Raw genomic sequence first — 18,284 nt, 5'->3', positions numbered from 1 at the left:
TACAGTCAGGAGACCTTTGAGAGACATGCCCAAAATATCATCTCTGCATCACAGCATGTCGGCTGAATGTATAAAGATCGCATACTCCATCTTACCTCAAATCACTTGAAATATGATATTCTATTAGAAGCATGTTTCTCTGTTGTAAATCTGTAGCTTAATACTAGCACAGATACTTATGTAATGCAATGTTTGTAATGTAATGTTTGTGAGAGTGGGTTAGACAGTTGGTTTGTAAAGGAGTGTGATGCTAGCAGTGTGGGTTCAATGAGGTTACCTGTCCCCTCACCCGAGATGTGGTGACCCTTAGGTTAAATCACCATCAATTGTCTCTTTCTAATAAAAGAGCATGGTGAGACTTGACGTGTAATGTTTGTATTTAATAGTCTGTTGTTACAAATTTCTGTTGGATTCTATGATACCAGTGTCTGGTTTCATTTTTTAATGGGAGATAACATAAACATTGCCACATCAAAGTTCGAAACCTGCCACAGCAGATGGTGGAGTTCAAATTCAATTAAAACCTGGAACTAAGAGTCTAATGAAGACCACAAAACTATCGTTGATGTTGGAAAAACCCATCTGGTTAACTAATGGCCTTTAGGGAAGGAAACTGCCGTTCTTACTCTGGTCTGGCCTACCCGTGACTTCGGACCTATAGAAATGTGGATGACTCTTTTCTGCTCTCTGGACAATTAGGGATTGGCAGAAAGTGTTGGATGCCCACATCTGTGAGTAAATAAGTTTTTTAAAAGGCATTTAAAGTACCCTGTTGGAGGCAAACTGAAGTATGAGCAGGTGCTGGAAAAGCACAGCCGGTCAGGCAGCATCCAAGGAGCAGGAGACTTGATGTTTCGGGCATAAGCCCTTCATCAGGAAAGTGTAATTGTTAGAGATCAAAGGAAAGTCTGGATTGTTTTACTGAGAAAAAGATACAAACTCCTTAAGCTTGGAGCGTAAGCAGCATCTGGATTCATATTACATAGACTGAGATTCCTAAAGTCCCAAAAACGAAGTTGTAGGTGTCAGGTTATAAACTGTCCCTTTACTTCCAAGATGAAAGGGAATGGAGGTCAAGGACAAGGTGAATAACCATTTAAGATTTTTCAGGATTGTCCTATAATTTGGCTTTACTTCCAAATAGGCCTGTTGGACTATAACATGGTGTTGTGTGATTTTTAACTTTGGCCACCCTAGTCCAACACCGGCACTTCCACATCTTCAGACGCTGTGTCTGCATATGCCTCAGCCTGGCAGGTTTGGGTATCTCAGACTGCGGGCAGGTTGTGGCATTGAGCTGCTAGAGTCATGTATAACTCTAGCATGTAACTAACATGTACCACTCCTCCCCAGCTCTCAAAGTTGCACCAGCAGCCACCCCCGCCCATCCCTATGCCTCCCCACCCTCCGAGGGAGAAGTGTCCCTTATTTATTTCACTCAGAGTTAGTTACCCTGGTCAAGGGCAGCTAATTAGCATTTCTACCTGATTGCAATGATATGTGTTTCATGGGAAAGAGAGCAAATTAAAATCTTTCTGAGATCAAGTTACAAGCCACCTTAGAGGAGATGATGACATGCTGATGCTTTGGGGTCACATGCTCAAATCTCAACATGGCCACTGGTGGAATTTAAATTCACCTAATCAGTCTGGAATTGAAGGCTAGTCTCAGTGATGATGATCATGAAATCATGATCAGTTCTTTTTAGAAATATAGAATCCCTACAATGTAGGGGCAGGCTATTCAACCCATCAAGTCCACACCAACCCTCCAAAGAACATCCCACCCACCTATCTGATCTATATAACCCTGCATTTCCCATGACTGATCCACCTAACCTGCACATCTTTGGACTGTGGGAGAAACCTGAAGCATCCAGAGGAAACCCACACAGACACAGGGAGAATATGCAAACTGCACCCAGGCTGTCTGCCTGAGGCTGGAATCAAACCCAGGTCTGTGGTGCTGTGAGGCAGCAGTTCTAACCACTGAGCCACCATTCCGCCAACATTGTAAAAATTCATCTGGTTCACTAATTCTCTTTAGGGTAAGAATCTGCCAACCTTTTCCGGTCTGGCCTACATGTGACCTCAGACCCACTGCAATGTGGTTGACTCTTAGCTGCCCTCAGAAATTATGTCAGAGTCACTCAGTTCAAAGGGCAAATAGGGATAGGAGAAAGAAGTACTGGATGACTGCAGCAAGAAAGTATAAATGTAAAAGATATTTCAAGTATGGCAGACAGAAATGTCTGTGTGGTCAGCAGAGACGAAATTTACTTGGCTTTGCAGAATAACCAGGTGTAGTCTATTTTGAAAAGATAGCTGTTAGAGCATTCCAGGACTCTTCTCAGGTCAAGGTCAAAAACAGTTATCAGAACTATTCAAAAACTGAGGCAAGTCCTCAGAAATGGTTCCTCAAAGTTCCTACTCAGTGATGTGGGAATACAGATCCCATTGGAATCTATGTGCACCTATGGACTATTTGCCCTAGGGGTTGTAATTCTGTGCGCAAATCCATGTTAGAGTTACATGCTCATCTCTGTAGTTTAAAGTACATATCCCTGACAAAAAGATTAGTTTTTTCGTCACAGTTTAAACTTTAACAGCTGAATTTTAAATCTTGTTTTGTCATTCCTTTGCTATTAACTGAAAGTTTGAATCTTTTTAAAAGTTATAGGTCTCTACGATGATTGAAGCAAAGTTCCCACAATCAGACATGGTGATAATGAACCACCGGTGATGTGGATTGAGGGATAAATATTGAGCAGAACAGTAAATAAAACTCAAATAAAAGTAAAATACTGCAGATGTTGAAAATCTGAATAAAAACAGAGAATGCTGGAGAAACTCAGTGGGCCTGGCAGCATCTGCAGAGAGAGCAACAGAGTTAATAGAACATAGAACATAGAACATAGAAGAATACAGCGCAGTACAGGCCCTTGGGCCCTCGATGTTGCGCCGATCCAAGCCCACCTAAACTACACTAACCCACTATCCTCCATATACCTATCCAATGCCCTCTTAAATGCCCATAAAGAGGGAGAGTCCACCACTGTTACTGGCAGGGCATTCCATGAACTAACGACTCGCTGAGTGAAGAACCTACCCCTAACATCAGTCCTATATCTACCCCCCCTTAATTTAAAGCTATGCCCCCTTGTAATACCCGACTCAATACGCGGGAAAAGGTTCATACTGTCGACCCTATCTAACCCCCTAATCATCTTGTACACTAATGTTGAGTCCAATATGACTGTTCAGAATGAAGTCATATTTGTATATTTTTAAGAACCGTTTTAAAAATTCATGTGTGGGACGTGGGCATCGCTGGCTGGCCAGCATTTATTGCCCGTCCCTAATTGCCCCCTTGAGAAGGTGGGAGTGAGCTGCTTTCTTGAACTACTGCAGTCCGTGTGCTGTGGGTTGACCTACAATGTCATTCCTTTGCTATTAACTGAAAGTTTGAATCTTTTTAAAAGTTATAGTTTCCACGATGATTAGGGAGAGAATTCCAGGATTTTCATCCAGTGATAGTGGAGGAACGGTGATATATTTCCAAGTCAGGATGGTGACTGGCTTGAAGGGGAACTTGCAGGGGATAGTGTTCCAATGTATCTGCTGCCCTCGTCCTTTGAGATAGAAATGGTCATGGGTTTGGAAGATGCTGTCTGAGGACCTTTGATTTGAGTTGGTTTATTGTCATGTGTACCTAAGTACAATGAAAAGCGTTGTTTGTGAGCAGTACAGGCAGATCATAGTAAGTAATTACATACAGATCATAGAGTGCTTGGACAGAGTGAGGCATCCAGGTTACTTTGCACAGGAGGTGTGTGAAACAAGATCAGCATGAACAAGATCAAAATCAAGATTAGAGTGACGCTGGAAAAGCACTGCAGGTCAGGCATCATCCGAGGAGTAGGAGAGTCAACGTTTCAGGCCAAAGCCCTTCATCAGGAATGAAGCTGGGAGCCTCGGGTGTGGAGAGATAAATGGGAGGGGGTGTGGGGCTGGGGAAAAGGTAGCTGAGAGTGCAATAGGTAGATGGAGGTGAGGGTGAAGGTGATAGGTCAGAGAGGAGGGTGGAGTGGATAGGTGGGAAGGAAGATTGACAGATGGGACAGGTCATGAGGGTTGTGCTGAGCTGGAAGGTTGGAACTGGGGAAAGGTGGGGGGAGGGGAAATGGTGCGGGAGAAGGTAAGGCCTTTGCTGAGGACTGATCGTTAATCCTCAGTGAGGGAGAGGTCAGGGGGAGAGTGAAAACTCGGCAGGGCTGGGAGCTGGGACCTAGTATAGGGCTGGAGCTGGGTGTGGGTAACAAGATCAACATTATTTGATGGATCTTTGGCGAATGTCTGCAGTGCACCTTGTAGATGGTACACACTGCTGCTACTGAAAGTTGATGGTGGAGGGAGTGGATGCTTATGGATGTTGTGCCAGTCAAATGGGCTGCTTTGTCCTGGATGGTGTCAAGCTTCTTTAGTGTTGTTGGAGCTGCACCCATCCAGGCAAGTGGGGAGTATTCCATCACACTCCTGACTGGTGCATTGTAGACAGTAGATAAGGAGATTTGTAGAATCAGGAGATGAGTTACTCAATGCTATATTCTTAGCTGTGGGGAATATAGAGGGGAATATATGGGGAATATAGAGTTATGCTGGACTCAAAAGGTTTGCTGTGTTTCTATTTCTGCAGATGCTGTCAGACTTGCTGGGTTTCTCTGGTGATTAAGAATTGTAGAGGTTGTACAGCATGGGAAAAGACCTATCGGCCCGTCATGTCCATATCAATCATCAAGTAAGTATTTATTCTCATACCATTTGTTTGTTTTGACACAAGGGAAAGCTTACTGTCCTGGAATGTTTTAAGGTTCAGAAAAGATTTTACAAGGATGTTGGAGGGCTTGAGCTATGGGGAGAGGCTGAATAGGCTGGTGCTATTTTCTCTGGAGCATCAGAGGCTGAGGGGTGACCTTATAGAGGTTTATAAAATCATGAGGGACATGGATAGGGTAAAGAGCCAAGGTCTTTTCCCTGGGATGAGGGAGTCCAGAGCTAGAGGGCATAGGTTTAAGGTGAGAGGGGAAAGATATAAAAGGGATGTAAGGGGCAACTTTCTCATGCAGAAGGTGGTGTGAATGGAATGAGCTGCCAAAGGAGGTGGTGGAGGCTGGTACAATTAAAAAGCATCTGGATGGGTATACGAATAGGAAGGGTTAAGAGGGATATGGGTCAAATGGGAGTAGATTAATTTAGGATATCTGGTCGGCATGGATGAGTTAGACCAAAGGGTCTATTTCTGTGCTGTATATCGCTTAGACTCTATGACTCTATGTGCACCCCTAATGGGAACTGGTTGTTCTGAAACCAAATCGACATTTGACAAAATGTTATAACTGTTCCGTATGGACTCCCTCTCCATCTCAGTTTGGCTGACCCTTGGTCCCCACTGCTGCCTTGTAGACTCCAGACAAGCAGGAGGCTGGAAGAACACAGCAAGCCAGGCAGCATCAGGAGGTGGAGCAGTTAACGTTCTGGGCAAAACCCTTTGTTAGGAGGGTTCTCCACCTCCTGGTGCTGCCTGGCTTGCTGTGTTCTTCCAGCCCCCTGCTTGTCTACTTTGGATTCCAGCATCTGCAGTTTTATTTTTGTCTCTAAGCCTTGTCGGCTTTGACTGGGACGGATCCATTCGTCCAACTTCTGAAATTCCGGACCGGGTTTTGGTTTGCGCGCCGGTCCGAGTCCGGAGGGGGCGGGGCTTGCGATCCAGTCCTGGATTTCCCAGGCGCCCGGCTCCTGAGGGCTTGGGGGGGGCGGGGTGTGGGGCGCTGTGTTACGTCACTGGCCTCGCGAGTAGGGGTTTCCCCCCGGCGCGCGGGCGCCTCCGTCCAATCAGAGCGCGAGCTCCGCCCTGGGGAATTCCAGGCAAGTAGCGAAAAAAAAGAGAAACTGAAATAAACAGAGAGGCGCGGCGGCGGCGGCGGCGGCGGCGGCAGTGGCGGGGGGGTCTCAGACCCTGCTAGATGCAGTAATGAGGGGTAACGAGCAGCAGCACACCCCGACAGAGGCAGCGATGAGAGGCAAGGAGGAGCAATCGCAGCAGCAACTCTCCTTGGGCCTTTCAGGTCCTCCAGGTGGGTGTCCTCTCTCACTCTTTCTCCCTACTCCAGTTTCTTACGATCACCCTCTCCGTCTGTCTGTATTTCTCATCTCCCCTGCCCTGTCCGTCTCTCTCCCTGAGCCCCGTGCGTTTGTAAGTCACTGATCCCCCCCCCCCCCCACACACACCCTGAGTCTGTCTGCCCTCCCCCGCTCTTATGTGTGCCCGTATCTGTCTCCCTGTGTGCGACCTGTTTCTGTATTCTGATCTTTGTCTGTTTTCCCTGACCCGTTCTGTCTGTAAATTACTGACTTCCCACCCATGAGCCCGTCCCTCCAACCTTGTGTGTCAGTCTGTGTCCTGGCACCTCTGAGCGTGTGTGTCTGTCACAATTTCTCACTGTCTGTATGTCTGCCTGTCACTGTCTCTTCAACGCTGCTCTATGTCATCCATTTGTGTTCCTGTTTCTATATCCCCTGCTCTTGTTTGTCTCTGTTACTGACACTTTATGCTTGTGTGCATCAGTGTCCCCTTTGTCTGTATTGCCAGTCCTATGTCTCTGTATCGCTGATCCCGATATCTATTGACAATAGAAACAAGGGTGACTTAATGAAAAAAAGTTCATGCAGTGAGTGGTTAAGAGCTGGAATGCACTGTCTGAGAATGTGGTGGAGGCACAGTCAATAAAGGCATTGAAAGGGTAATTACATTGTTATTTATGATTGAAGAATATGGAGAGTTACTGGCAGAAGGCACTGGTTGAATTGTTCAGTCGGGGAGTGATACGGTGGGTTAAATGTCCTCTGATGTAATTCTGTGATTCTGTCATTGTCCCTTACCCCTGTGTATTTGTCATAATTCCCCAACCTTGTATCTATCTGTCACCTACAAGTGTGTGTATGTGTCTCTGCATCCTGACAACAACGTGTGGGCCCGTCTGTTCTTGTATCACGTGTGCCACCCACCCCTTTATCTGTTTGTATTCCTGTGCCTATCTTGAGTATCCTTGCCCTCCCCCGGTGTTGTTAATGACAGATGCGCAGTGTGGTGTTTGGCCCTTTCAACTTGATCTCTTAACTGTTTCCAACTCTCCCTCCCTCAGTCCATTTTCTACCTTTATGTATACAATGAATGGTAGAGCCCTGGGTAGTGTTGTAGAACAGAGACCTTGGGTTCAGGTACATAATTCTTTGATATTTGTGTCACAGGTGGTTAAGAAAGCATTTAGCATGCTTGCCTTCAATTATTCAGACCTTTGCGCATAGGAGTTGGGAGGTTGTACGGGATGTTGGTGAGGCCTGTTCTGGAGCACTGCATCCAATTCTGGTCGCCCTGTCATAGGAATGATGTTGTTATATTGGAGAGAGTTCAGAAAAGATCTATCCATTGCTGGGAATGGAGGGTTTGAGTTATATATATATATATATATCTGGATCGGTTGGGACCCTTCACAAGCATGTTGGAGGTTGAGGGTCATATCTTAAAAATGTGTTGCTGGAAAAGCGCAGCAGGTCAGGCAGCATCAAAGGAGAAGGAGAATCGACGTTTCGGGCATAAGCCAAAGTTGAGGGTTAGATACCTACTAGAGGTTTATAAAATCATGAGGGGTGAATAACAAAGGTCTTTCCCCCCAGGGTGGGCAGTTCAAAGCAAGGGGGCACGTCTTTTTAAGGTGAGAGTGGCAAGTTTTAAACTGCCAGGGTGGATATAGACACAATTACAACATTTAAAAGATATTTGAGCAGGTACTTGAATAGGAAAGGCCTGGCGGGATATGGGCTGAACGCAGGCAAGTGGGACTAGTTCAGTTTGGGAACATGGTCGGAGTGCTCAAGTTGGATGGAAGGATATGTTTCTATGGGGGATGATTCTGAGATGAGGGGTGGGGGTTTAGGTGGACTGGAGTGCTACAGTGGGGATGAGTGGTGTCAGTAAGAAGATTTATAAACGATGTTGCCGTTAGCAAGCCAGTTAAACATCACAAATAAGCACAATGTGGATGTGTGTTTTAAAATTGTGATGCAATGCTGCAGTTGCGTGGGGGCACTACAAGGGATCAAAGCAAGGTCACTGCCCTAAGGTTTAAGAACATAAGATGGTCAGCGATTAAACCCAGTGGAGACTTAACCGTTCGCGGCACATTTCTGGAGAATCTCGACAAGCCCAGGAGGGAGACAGAAAATAGTCAGGGTTATGGTGTTGGGGAGGGGGGGTGCTGGAGATTGGATGGCAGCTGGTGTGCAGCCTAAACACCAGCACGGACCAGTGGGGCTGATTGGCCTATTTCTGCCTGGTGCTATTTAAGGCCCTGCTTTGAATAGGTAAATAGGAACTGCTTATTCGAATGAACTGTCTTGGGCAGTTGGACTGATTTGTAAATCAATTCCTGTCTCTTTTTCTAAAAAGAGCAATTATTATTCTGAACAGTAGCAAAATAGCTGGAATAGAAAGACAGGACCTGGCCTGAGATGTCTGCAGTGTGGTTTCGGGACGTGTGCTGAATATGAGAATTTTATTTAAGTACCATCAGATCTCCCATGGGGTCCATGGGTAGGCTCGAGTCTGCTTTGTGACTGTGATGTTGTGCTGTCGACCTGGTACGGGGTTTTGAGATGATTGGACTGAAAGGCATATTCCAAAGGAATATTATTCTTATGGGTGAGACCAAGCCAGTGTAGGCACTGATAAACAACCTAGGCAGAAGTGAGGACTGCAGATGCTGGAAACCAGAGTTTAGATCAGAGTGGTGCTGGAAAAGCACAGCAGGTCAGGCAGCATCCGAGGAGCAGGAGAGTCGATGTTTCGGGCAAAAGCCCTTCATCACTATTGCCCGAAACACTGACTCTCTTGCTCCTCGGATGCTGCCTGACCTGCTGTGCTTTTCCAGCACCACTCTGATGTCAGGTTGTTTATCAGTGTTTAGATTAAACAGAGAGAAGTTACTGTTTTGTAAATGTCACGCTGCAGGTCGGTAATAGGTGTTTTTGTAAAGGTTGATCCACATGTAACATATGGTGTGAGGTTCTGCACGCTTGGAGCACAGCAGATCGAAGAAACAGCAAGCTGAATGTTTTCTGAAAATGGCTTCTTCCTGGCTGATTAAAACACTGCCCTTTTTGTTCTTTGATGTGACCAAAGTTGCCATTTTATGTTGGGGCGCTGTATGTTTTGCCTGCTAGTCGAAAATTGACTTGTTCAAGACACTTTTTATTAAAAAAAAAGATGGAACAAACACTCAGTGGCACGTTCAGCGTTCGGGGGAAGGACGGATTTCAGGAGTGGCGTGAGAGTCAGGGTCGAAGGATTCAATGTGAGCTACCAATTTAAAGGGGCAAGTCTACTTGAAGAGATGGGAGAATTCTGCAACATTAATTGAAATGCAAGAAATGATTAATGTAGGACATCTGGCTGCTTTACACTCTGGTGGAGATGTTACCTCTGAAGTTTCCGGTTTTAGATTTGGAGGTGGTTCAATTGTTGGACACACACACATACACATGCATACACATACACACATACACATGCATACACATACACATACACACATGCATACACACACATACACAAAGCAATGTTTCACTGTTTGGGAACAGGCTTGTTTGTCATCCTTGCCTTACTGAGGTCTTGATTACTTTGCGGTCAATCGACTGACTTATTCTGTCTCTCAAAAAGTCTAATGTGAGTCAGTCGCCCAGAAGCCTGGTGAGACCCGCCTCCTGCTTGTTATTTATAGACTGGGGAAAGCCTCCACTAATTAGCTAGTGGAGGGAGAAGATAACACTGTCATGACGTCATGATGTGGAGGAGCCGGTGTTGGACTGGGGTGTACAAAGTTTAAAAATCTCACAGCACTCCAGGTTACAGTCCAACAGGTTTGATTGGAAGCACTAACTTTTGGGGTGCTGCTCCTTCATCAGGTGGTTGTCTTGTTGGACTGTAACCTGTTGGACTATGACCTGGTTTGATTAGATTAGATTCCCAACAGTGTGGAAACAGGCCCTTCAGCCCAACAAGTCCACACCGACCCACCAAACAGCAACCCACCCAGACCTATTCCCCTACATTTACCCCTGACTAATGCACCTAACACTACGGGCAATTTAGCATGGCCAGTTCACCCAACCTGCACAACGTTGGACTGTGGGAGGAAACCGGAGCACCCAGAGGAAACCCGGGTTGATGTGTGGTTTTTAACTCTGTTTTGACGTGTTTGGTCAAACCTGAGCTAAATCTCTTTGCACTCCATTCTCTTGCTCCCTTTTGTATAAGGATACAAGCAACAAGAGCACATGGACTGCTGAGCATCCTGGGATTGTATTAATTAGAGTTTAGAAGATTAAGGGGAGATCTAATAGAAACATACAAGATAATTCATGGCTTAGAAAGAGTGGATGCTGGGAAATTGTTTCTGCTAGGTGGGGAGACTAGGACTCGGCACAGCCTTAGAATTAAAGGGGGTCAATTTAGAACGGAAATGAGGAGACATTACTTCAGCCGGAGAGTGGTGGGCCTGTGGAATTCATTGCCACAGAGCCCAGTGGAGGCCGGGACGTTAAATGTCTCCCAGGCAGAGATTGATAAATTCTTAATCTCACAAGGAATTAAGGGATATGGGGAGGGTGCAGGTAAGTGGCATTGAATTGCCCATCAGCCATGATTGAATGACGGAATGGGCTCGATGGGCCGAATGGCCTTACTTCCACTCCTATTTTTAATGGTCTTATTCAGCCCCTTGAGATTCAATAAAATGGGGAGGAAGATGGTAGTATAGTGCTACCAGAAGAGTAATGCAAAGGCCTGTGTTAATGCTTTCGAGATATAGATTCAAATCCCACTAAGATAGCTTTCAGGGCAATTAGGGAGGGGTAGCAAATGTTGTCAAATGCCCATATCCTGTGAAAAAAATGGGGCGAAATGGTGACTTGTTAGTTAGCACTACAGCCTCACAGAACCTGGAACCCAGGTTCGATTTCAGCCTCGGGTGACTGTCTGTGGAGTGTGCATGTTCCCTCTGTGTCCGCTCTGAGTGCTCCACTTTCCTCCCATAATCCAAAAATGTGCAGTTTAGGGTGGATGGACCATGCTAAATTGCCTCGTGATGTCCAGGGGCATGCAGGCTAGGTGGGTTAGCCATGGGGAAATGCAGGGCCACAGGGATAGGGTGGGTCTAGGTGGGAGGGTGTTTGGAGAGTCGGTGTAACTGGATGGGCTGAATGGCCTGCTTCCACACTGTGGGGATTCTATAATTCTGAGATCATCGCTGAGCGGGTTGCAGCTTTAATTCCACATTCCTTCTGACACCCAGTCCCACCTCCTGTAACCCTCAACTCCTTTGTCATTCAAACTAACCCAACCTTCAACGTATTCAAGAACACAGCCCCCGCTGCCCCTGGGGGAAGAGAATCTGAAAGACTAAAATCCTTCAGAGAGAAGAAGTCCCTCCTCATACTTGTCTATAAGTGTAAGTCACTTCATCTTTAACCCATGTCCTGTTCCCCTGCCCCAAGCCCCTGCCTTCTCCTATTTTAGATTCCCCCATTGAGGAAATGACCCTCTCTATGTGCCCTGTCAGGATCCCCCTGAATCATGTTTCAATAAGATCACCTCTTATTCTAAACTCCAATAAGTGGAGATGCAAATTGTATTTAAATAGTGTTTTCTATCCACCCGCTCCCTCTGCCCTTCCCCTGTGTTGCTGGCTCCTGGCTGAAACATGGTCCCTCAGGCTGTCCCCTCTCAGAGTTTAATCAGGAGAGCTTGGTGTTTTGGCCTGTACTCCTCACCGCCACCCCATGTCCTGCTAGCCTTCGCTGGCTCCTGCTCTGGCAATGCCTTGCTTTGTAAAAGTCCCATGCTTGATTCCAAATCCCCCATTGGGCCTATTCCCTGCCTTGATTTGGAGATGCCGGTGTTGGACTGGGGTGGACAAAATTAAAAAATCACACAACGCCAGGTTATAGTCCAACAGGTTTAATTGGAAGGACTAGCTTTCGGACAACCACCCGATGAAGGAGCGGCGCTCCGAAAGCTAGTGCCTCCAATTAAACTTGTTGGACTATAACCTGGTATTGTGTGATTCTTAACTTTATTCCCTGCCTGTCTGTATAATCTCCTCTGGCTCCATAACTGACAAAATCTCTGCTCTTCTATAATTCTGTTCTCTTGAGTGTCCTCCAGTTTTAATTGCTGCACCATTGGCATCCAGGCTCTCTCATTCCTGGGCCCTGTGCTATAGAATTTCCTCCCTAATACACACACTCACACTCACCCGAATACACACACTCACACAGACAGGCATACACATACACATAAACACACACACACAACACACCGCGCACACGCACACCGCACACACACACACATATACTTTCTCTCTCTTTACCACCTTCTTTCCTTTAAGATGCTCCTGCCTCTTCAATCAAACCTACACTGACACCCCCACCATGATGCAATGTCATTTTCTTCGCTAATGATCCTCTGAAGTGTCTTGGGATCTTTTACATTAGGGTGCTACATCAATGCAAGTAGTTGTTGACTGATCTCTCTTCTGCTGCTGTGTAAAATGGCTTTATTGCTTGGTCGACAAAGCAACACCTCCTGCAGATGAAAGTAAAACGGGAAATGCAAATCACTGGGACTGTGAAGTCCAGAGTGGGTTGCGAATACTCCCAGGAGAAAGTGAGGACCGCAGATGCTGGAGATCAGAGTCATAAGTGTGGTGTTGGAAAAGCACAGCTGGTCAGGCAGCATCCGAGGAGCAGGAGAATTGACGTTTGACATTCCTGGTGAAGTGCTCTGGCCTGAAACGTCAATTCTCCTGCTCCTCGGATGCTGCCTGACCTGCTGTGCTTTTCCAGCAACACACTCTCGACTGTGAATACTGCCACATTTGCCTGGATGAATGCAACTATGACATACCTCAAGAAGCTTGATAGCATCCAGGACACACAGCAACCTGCTTCAGTATCACCCCCACGCTCCACCTTCAACATTCACTCTGTCCATCAACGACACTCAGTGTGTACCGTCTACAAGTTGCACTATAGAAGTCAAGGCTCCTTTTGATAACACTTTCCAAGCCCACGACCTCCAAGGACAAAATCAGCAGATACACAGGAACACATTTACAAGTTCTCCTTCAAGCTGCACATCATCCAGATTGGGAAATAGCTCGCTAGTCCTTCAGAATAATTGGCTCAAAATCCTGGAACTGTCTCCCGAAACAGCACGGGGCTGTGTCTGCACTGCACAGTCTGAAGAAGGCAGCTTGCCATCTCAAATTAAGGGGCAATTAAGGATAGAATCCGTACAACCATCCCTGTAACTCTGCATTTCCCATGGCTAATCCACCTAACCTACACCTAATCCACTAGACACTACAGGAAATTTAGCATGACCAATCCACCTAACCCGCATATCTTTGGACTGTGGAAGGAAACTGGAGCACCTGGAGGAAACCCACGTAGACACATGGGGAGAAAATGCAAACTCCACACAGACAGTCTCCTGAGGGTGGAATTGAATCCGGGTCCCTGGTACCGTGAGGCAGTGGTGCTAACCACTGAGCCACCATGCTGGATGGGCAATAAATGCTGGGGCACCCACATCCCAGGGATAAACAAAAAGTTGCTTCTAAGATATGATCCAGCAAACAACAGTTCTCTTTTTGAGCAATTTCTTTCAATGACCTCCTTCAGTGCTCTTGCATTTCTCAACAATTGGTATCTTTCATCTCTCAGTCTTTGTACCACGGCCAACCGTCCAGGAACCAACCTGGAGTTTCCGGCAATGAAAGATTAATCTCCTTGGAGACTAAGCTGTGGTTTGGCCGCAACTGGAGAACTGCGTCCTGTTCTGGTTGAGGAAGGATGCAAAGGTGGAGTAGGGCTGTACCAGGAATGAGGGAGCTTAGCTACAAGACTCAGTTGGAGAAACTGAGGTTGCCGATCCTTGTTTTAAAGGAGACTGATGAAAGATTAGAGAGAGGTGCACAAGATACTGACGGGTTTAAAATAAGGCAGTATATGAACAATTTCTCCCATTCACTGGTAGCAGGGCGACCACAGATTTAAGGTTTCTGGGAAAGACACAACAAGAGCTGATGAGGTGGAACTCTCTGCCTAAGTTTGAAGCAAAGAGAATGAATAATTTTCAAAAGGGAATTGGATGAACCCTTGAGGAAAAAGTAAACTTGCAGAGACTGTGCGATAAGGTCCAGCATGGAGTGGTTTCCTTTTCTTTCGACTTTCTCTTTACTAGAGGAGGGTTTACTCTGTATCTAACCCCGTGCTGTCCATTTCCTGGGGGAGTGTTAGATGGGGACAGTGTAGAGGGAGCTTTATGCCATATCTAACCCCATGCTGTCCCTGTCCTGGGAGTGATTTGATGAGGACAGTGTAGAGAGAGTTTTACACTGTATCTAATCCTGTGGTATCCCTGTTCTGGGAGTGATTTGATGAGGGCAATGTAGAGAGAGTTTTACTTTTAGTTTAAAAGGGCAGAGAGAGCTTTACTAAACCAGTGCTGAATCTATCCTAGGAAATGCTTGTTGGGGATAGTGTCAAGGGAATTTTAGTGTGAAGTTAAAAGAGTAAAGGGAGCTTTTCTCTGTAATTAACCTCATACTGCATCTGTCCTGGGAGTGTTTGATGGGGTCAGCTTTGAGGGCGCTTTACTTTCAGTTTAAACATGTCGAGCAGGAGAATGGAGCTGACTGGATTGCTCTATAAACAGCCAAGATGATGCGAAGGGGAGATGGTGGTGTCGTGTAGTATCACTGAACTGCTAATCCTGTGTCCCAGGTTAAGGTTCTGACCACCTGGGTTTGGATGACCGATGGTGAAATTTTAACCACGACTAAGGACTGAGATGAAGAACAGTTTCTTCACTCAGAGACTGGTCAATCGGTGGCACTCTCCTCCCAGGGGGGCCAAGTCACTGAATATATTCGACAAAGAGACTTGATGGGATAAGGTTCCTGTGATGCAGCAGGTATGTCCCTGCCTCTGAACCAGGAGGCCTGGCTTCAAGTCCCTCCTGCTCCAGAGGTGTGCATTAACATTCCTGAGCAGGTTGACGGGAAGATATCTCGGCTCGATGGGCCAAGTGGCCCCCTCCTATGTCACTCTGACTCTGAGCTCATGTGGAAAAGCATGGCGTCATTTGCAAAAAGGCTCTCCTCCCCCTCTTCAAAGGCATCTTATGTTTGTCAGAGACTGAAAACGTGAAGAGGAAGTGGAGCTGGAAAGGTTGTTGTGATTGTTTGTCATGGCTGATGGCAGTCAGTCAGAAACCTTTGGGATTTTTCCAATAAAATTGGCCACTTGAAGTACTGAGTCATTTTCCATGTTCCATTAGCAGCCGTTTGTTCCTGTTTGTTCTCCCTCACCTCTTGAGGAATGAGGAAGTTGGAGCTGACCACTCGGCCCATTGAACTCTCCCTGTCCCTCGATAAGATGAATCTTCTGAAACGTTGCCACTTGTCAGCTGCTCAGTAGCAGTGAATTTGGCCAATCCGCCAATCAGCATTGCTAAGAGACAAAAATAGAAATAGCTGGAAAAGCTCAGCAGGTCTGGCAGCATCTGTGGAGAGAAATCAGGATTAACGTTTCGGGGTCGAGTGGCCCCCTTCCTCAGAACTCATTCATTGACCCTGTCTCCCTAACTACTTGTAACAGAAATTGCTGGAAAAGCTCAACAGCATCTGTTCAGGGGTCAACCTGAAACATTAACTCTGATTTCTCTCAACAAACCTGCTGAGCTTTTCCAGCAATTTCTGTTACAAGTAGTTAGCAGGTCTGTTGAGAGAAATCAGAGTTAATGTTTCAGGTTGACCCCTGAACAGATGCTGTTGAGCTTTTCCAGCAATTTCTGGTTTTGTCTCTGATTTACAGCATCTGCAGTTCTTTCAGTTTTCATTTACGAGTAACGGTCTTAATACAAGGAAATAGAGTCCTTTGCAATGTGGACGGTAAGAATTATTCTGAAAATGCCTCTCGGCCCAAATAAATGGAAATGGAGAGGTAGTGAAACAGCAAGAGCAAAATGCAAGCTAAAGATTAAATCCAGAAAAGAGAGTGTTAGAATTCTCAGAGCCGGAAAACAGAGAGCAAAGTGTAAGCAGGAGAAAGCAGGGATGATCTAGGTATTTTTGAAGGATGGATCTCAGAGTAGCTTTCAATGAACTATTGTAGATAGGAGGGGAGGGTATGCGGAAGACCAGAGTGGCCCACTGTGTGACAGCAGGTATCCTAGCTACAGTTAGCTAGCAACAGCCACGGTGTTGCTCAAGGAGGACAATGTAGTCACTCGCCGCACTGCTTTTGTGGGAGCTTGCTGTGCGCAAAATGGCTGCTGCCTTTCCCACGTTACTGTGGCGACTGCACTTGAAGCAGAAGTAATTCAGTGGCTGTGAAGGGGTTTGGCGCTATATGAAGGCAAACCTTTGTTCAGAGCCAGCACTCCCTGGTCAGGCGGCCATTCCGTTATGGACCGAGCAAGTTGGCTGAGTGGGGCATCGCAGTCAGGTGACCCCCCCACCCCCCCAGCTCCATCTCTCATCATTGGTCATGTCCGTCATTGGCGACCAGCCGTCGTTTTTCACCACTGGATGGTGCAGACTGCCAGTCAAACAACCCATTTTAATCAAACAATCTTACACTTAATAAACACTTAAAGGGGATGGGGCACTAAATTACAGAATTTCACATCCCTGTGAGATTTTATTTGCTGCCAACCCCACTCAGGAGCTCCAATGTCCAGGAGACTCTTTGTTAATTCCTGAAGATTTCAGGTCAATCCTAGACATTTGGCAACTCCACTGGAGAGTGATCATTGTTGGACGCTGAGCTGACTTTTCCTTTCTTCCTTCTATCCCGAATGCCAGTTTTACCACTTTGAGGACACTGGTGGTGTGGTGGTTCTGTCATTGGACTTGTAATCCAGACACTTAGGCAAATGCTGTTGAGGTATGGCTTCAGATCCCACCACACCATAGGTTCACCACACCATTGACCTGGAGAGTAAACCTTGTCTCAGTGACTGTGGCCATGAAACTAACATCGTGTGATGTGGATTGGCCTGGGGTGACAAGGTCAGAAGCCACACAACACCAAGTTATAGTCCAACAGGATTGTTTGCCATCACAAGCTTTAGGAGCGCTGCCCCTTCATCAAGTGCGAGAAGGAAACCTGCTCCTTCCTCATGTGACTCCAGACCCTCAGCAATGTGGCTGACCTTGAAATAGACTGGCAAGACGCTCAGTTCATAGGGGCAACAGGAGATGTGGATCAAGTGCCGGCCTTACCAACGCCAAAAGAGAAATTGTCAGGTCAGTGCCTGTGAGGGAGTGCTGTTAAGGAAATTGTCAGGTCAGTACCTGTGAGGGAGTGCTGTTAAGGAGCAGGTCAGCGGCGCCTAAAGGGCATTGTAACCAGAAGAGACAACCGAGGTTGGCACAACACACATCCCGTCTCCCATGTGGGCACGTCCTGCTACAGTGATGGTGGAATGGACCCCGGCAAATAAGTAAGGTCTAGCCCAATTCACCTTCTAAGAGTGGGACGTCACCTGGACCAGAGAGAGGAGTACAGGGTCAGTGATGTGGTTGTCCTGGACTGGATGACAGTCTGAGTAACTCAGATACCTCAGTGCCACTCCAAACAGTGCCCCTTGCCTTTTACAAAGCCGGAAGGTTGGGTTGAGGGTGGCGGTGGCCGGAGTCCACTTGACGCTGCTTACCTTCCCTCCCTCCTCTGTCCACATCCTCCTGTTCACTGGCCATTTGTATTTAGCGCGCATCATCAAACCTCGAGCTTCCTCCCCCACCCTGGTCCGACCCTGGTGACGTTCCGATGACACCGGTGCTGGGCTCGCCCACGTTCCGATGACATCGCGGTATCGGTCACCTCGGAGCCAGGAAGCCAATTGGCTGACTTCTCCCTGAAATCACGGTGAGGCTGCGGGTGGATGGGAAAGGAAACCTGGTGGGGACAGACTCAGAATCACAGCGCTTCCCTTTTCTACGGAAGCCTCTGCTCAAAGCTGAGGGCTTTGCCTTTGAGAGAGTGGGAGTCGAGTGCTGGAGGTGTTGGGGCGAAAGAGGGAATTTATTGTCTCAAGTTTCTGGCAGTGGGCGTCTGGGGAAGTTTACTCCATTGTCAACCTTTGACGTGAGCTACAGCTCA

At 46.8% G+C, this 18,284-nt stretch overlaps 1 protein-coding gene across 3 annotated transcripts in view; it reads left to right on the top strand.

Moving 5' to 3' along the window:
- The first annotated feature begins 5,988 nt into the window (after positions 1 to 5,988).
- The window catches only part of relb (RELB proto-oncogene, NF-kB subunit), a 63,690-nt gene continuing 51,394 nt past the window's right edge, over positions 5,989 to 18,284 (top strand). For all 3 annotated transcript variants that reach the window (XM_043680824.2, XM_043680823.2, XM_043680825.2), the window contains exon 1: positions 5,989 to 6,133. In XM_043680824.2, coding sequence (XP_043536759.1) covers positions 6,031 to 6,133 — 103 coding nt within the window. In that variant the 5' untranslated portion in view covers positions 5,989 to 6,030. The remainder of the gene's footprint in view (positions 6,134 to 18,284) is intronic.

Source organism: Chiloscyllium plagiosum, unplaced genomic scaffold, assembly GCF_037043375.1.
Source record: "Chiloscyllium plagiosum isolate Xiang-an unplaced genomic scaffold, Cpla_swu_hap1 HiC_scaffold_47, whole genome shotgun sequence".
Taxonomy (NCBI): domain Eukaryota; kingdom Metazoa; phylum Chordata; class Chondrichthyes; order Orectolobiformes; family Hemiscylliidae; genus Chiloscyllium; species Chiloscyllium plagiosum.
This window is presented reverse-complemented; position numbering and strand designations above follow the sequence as displayed.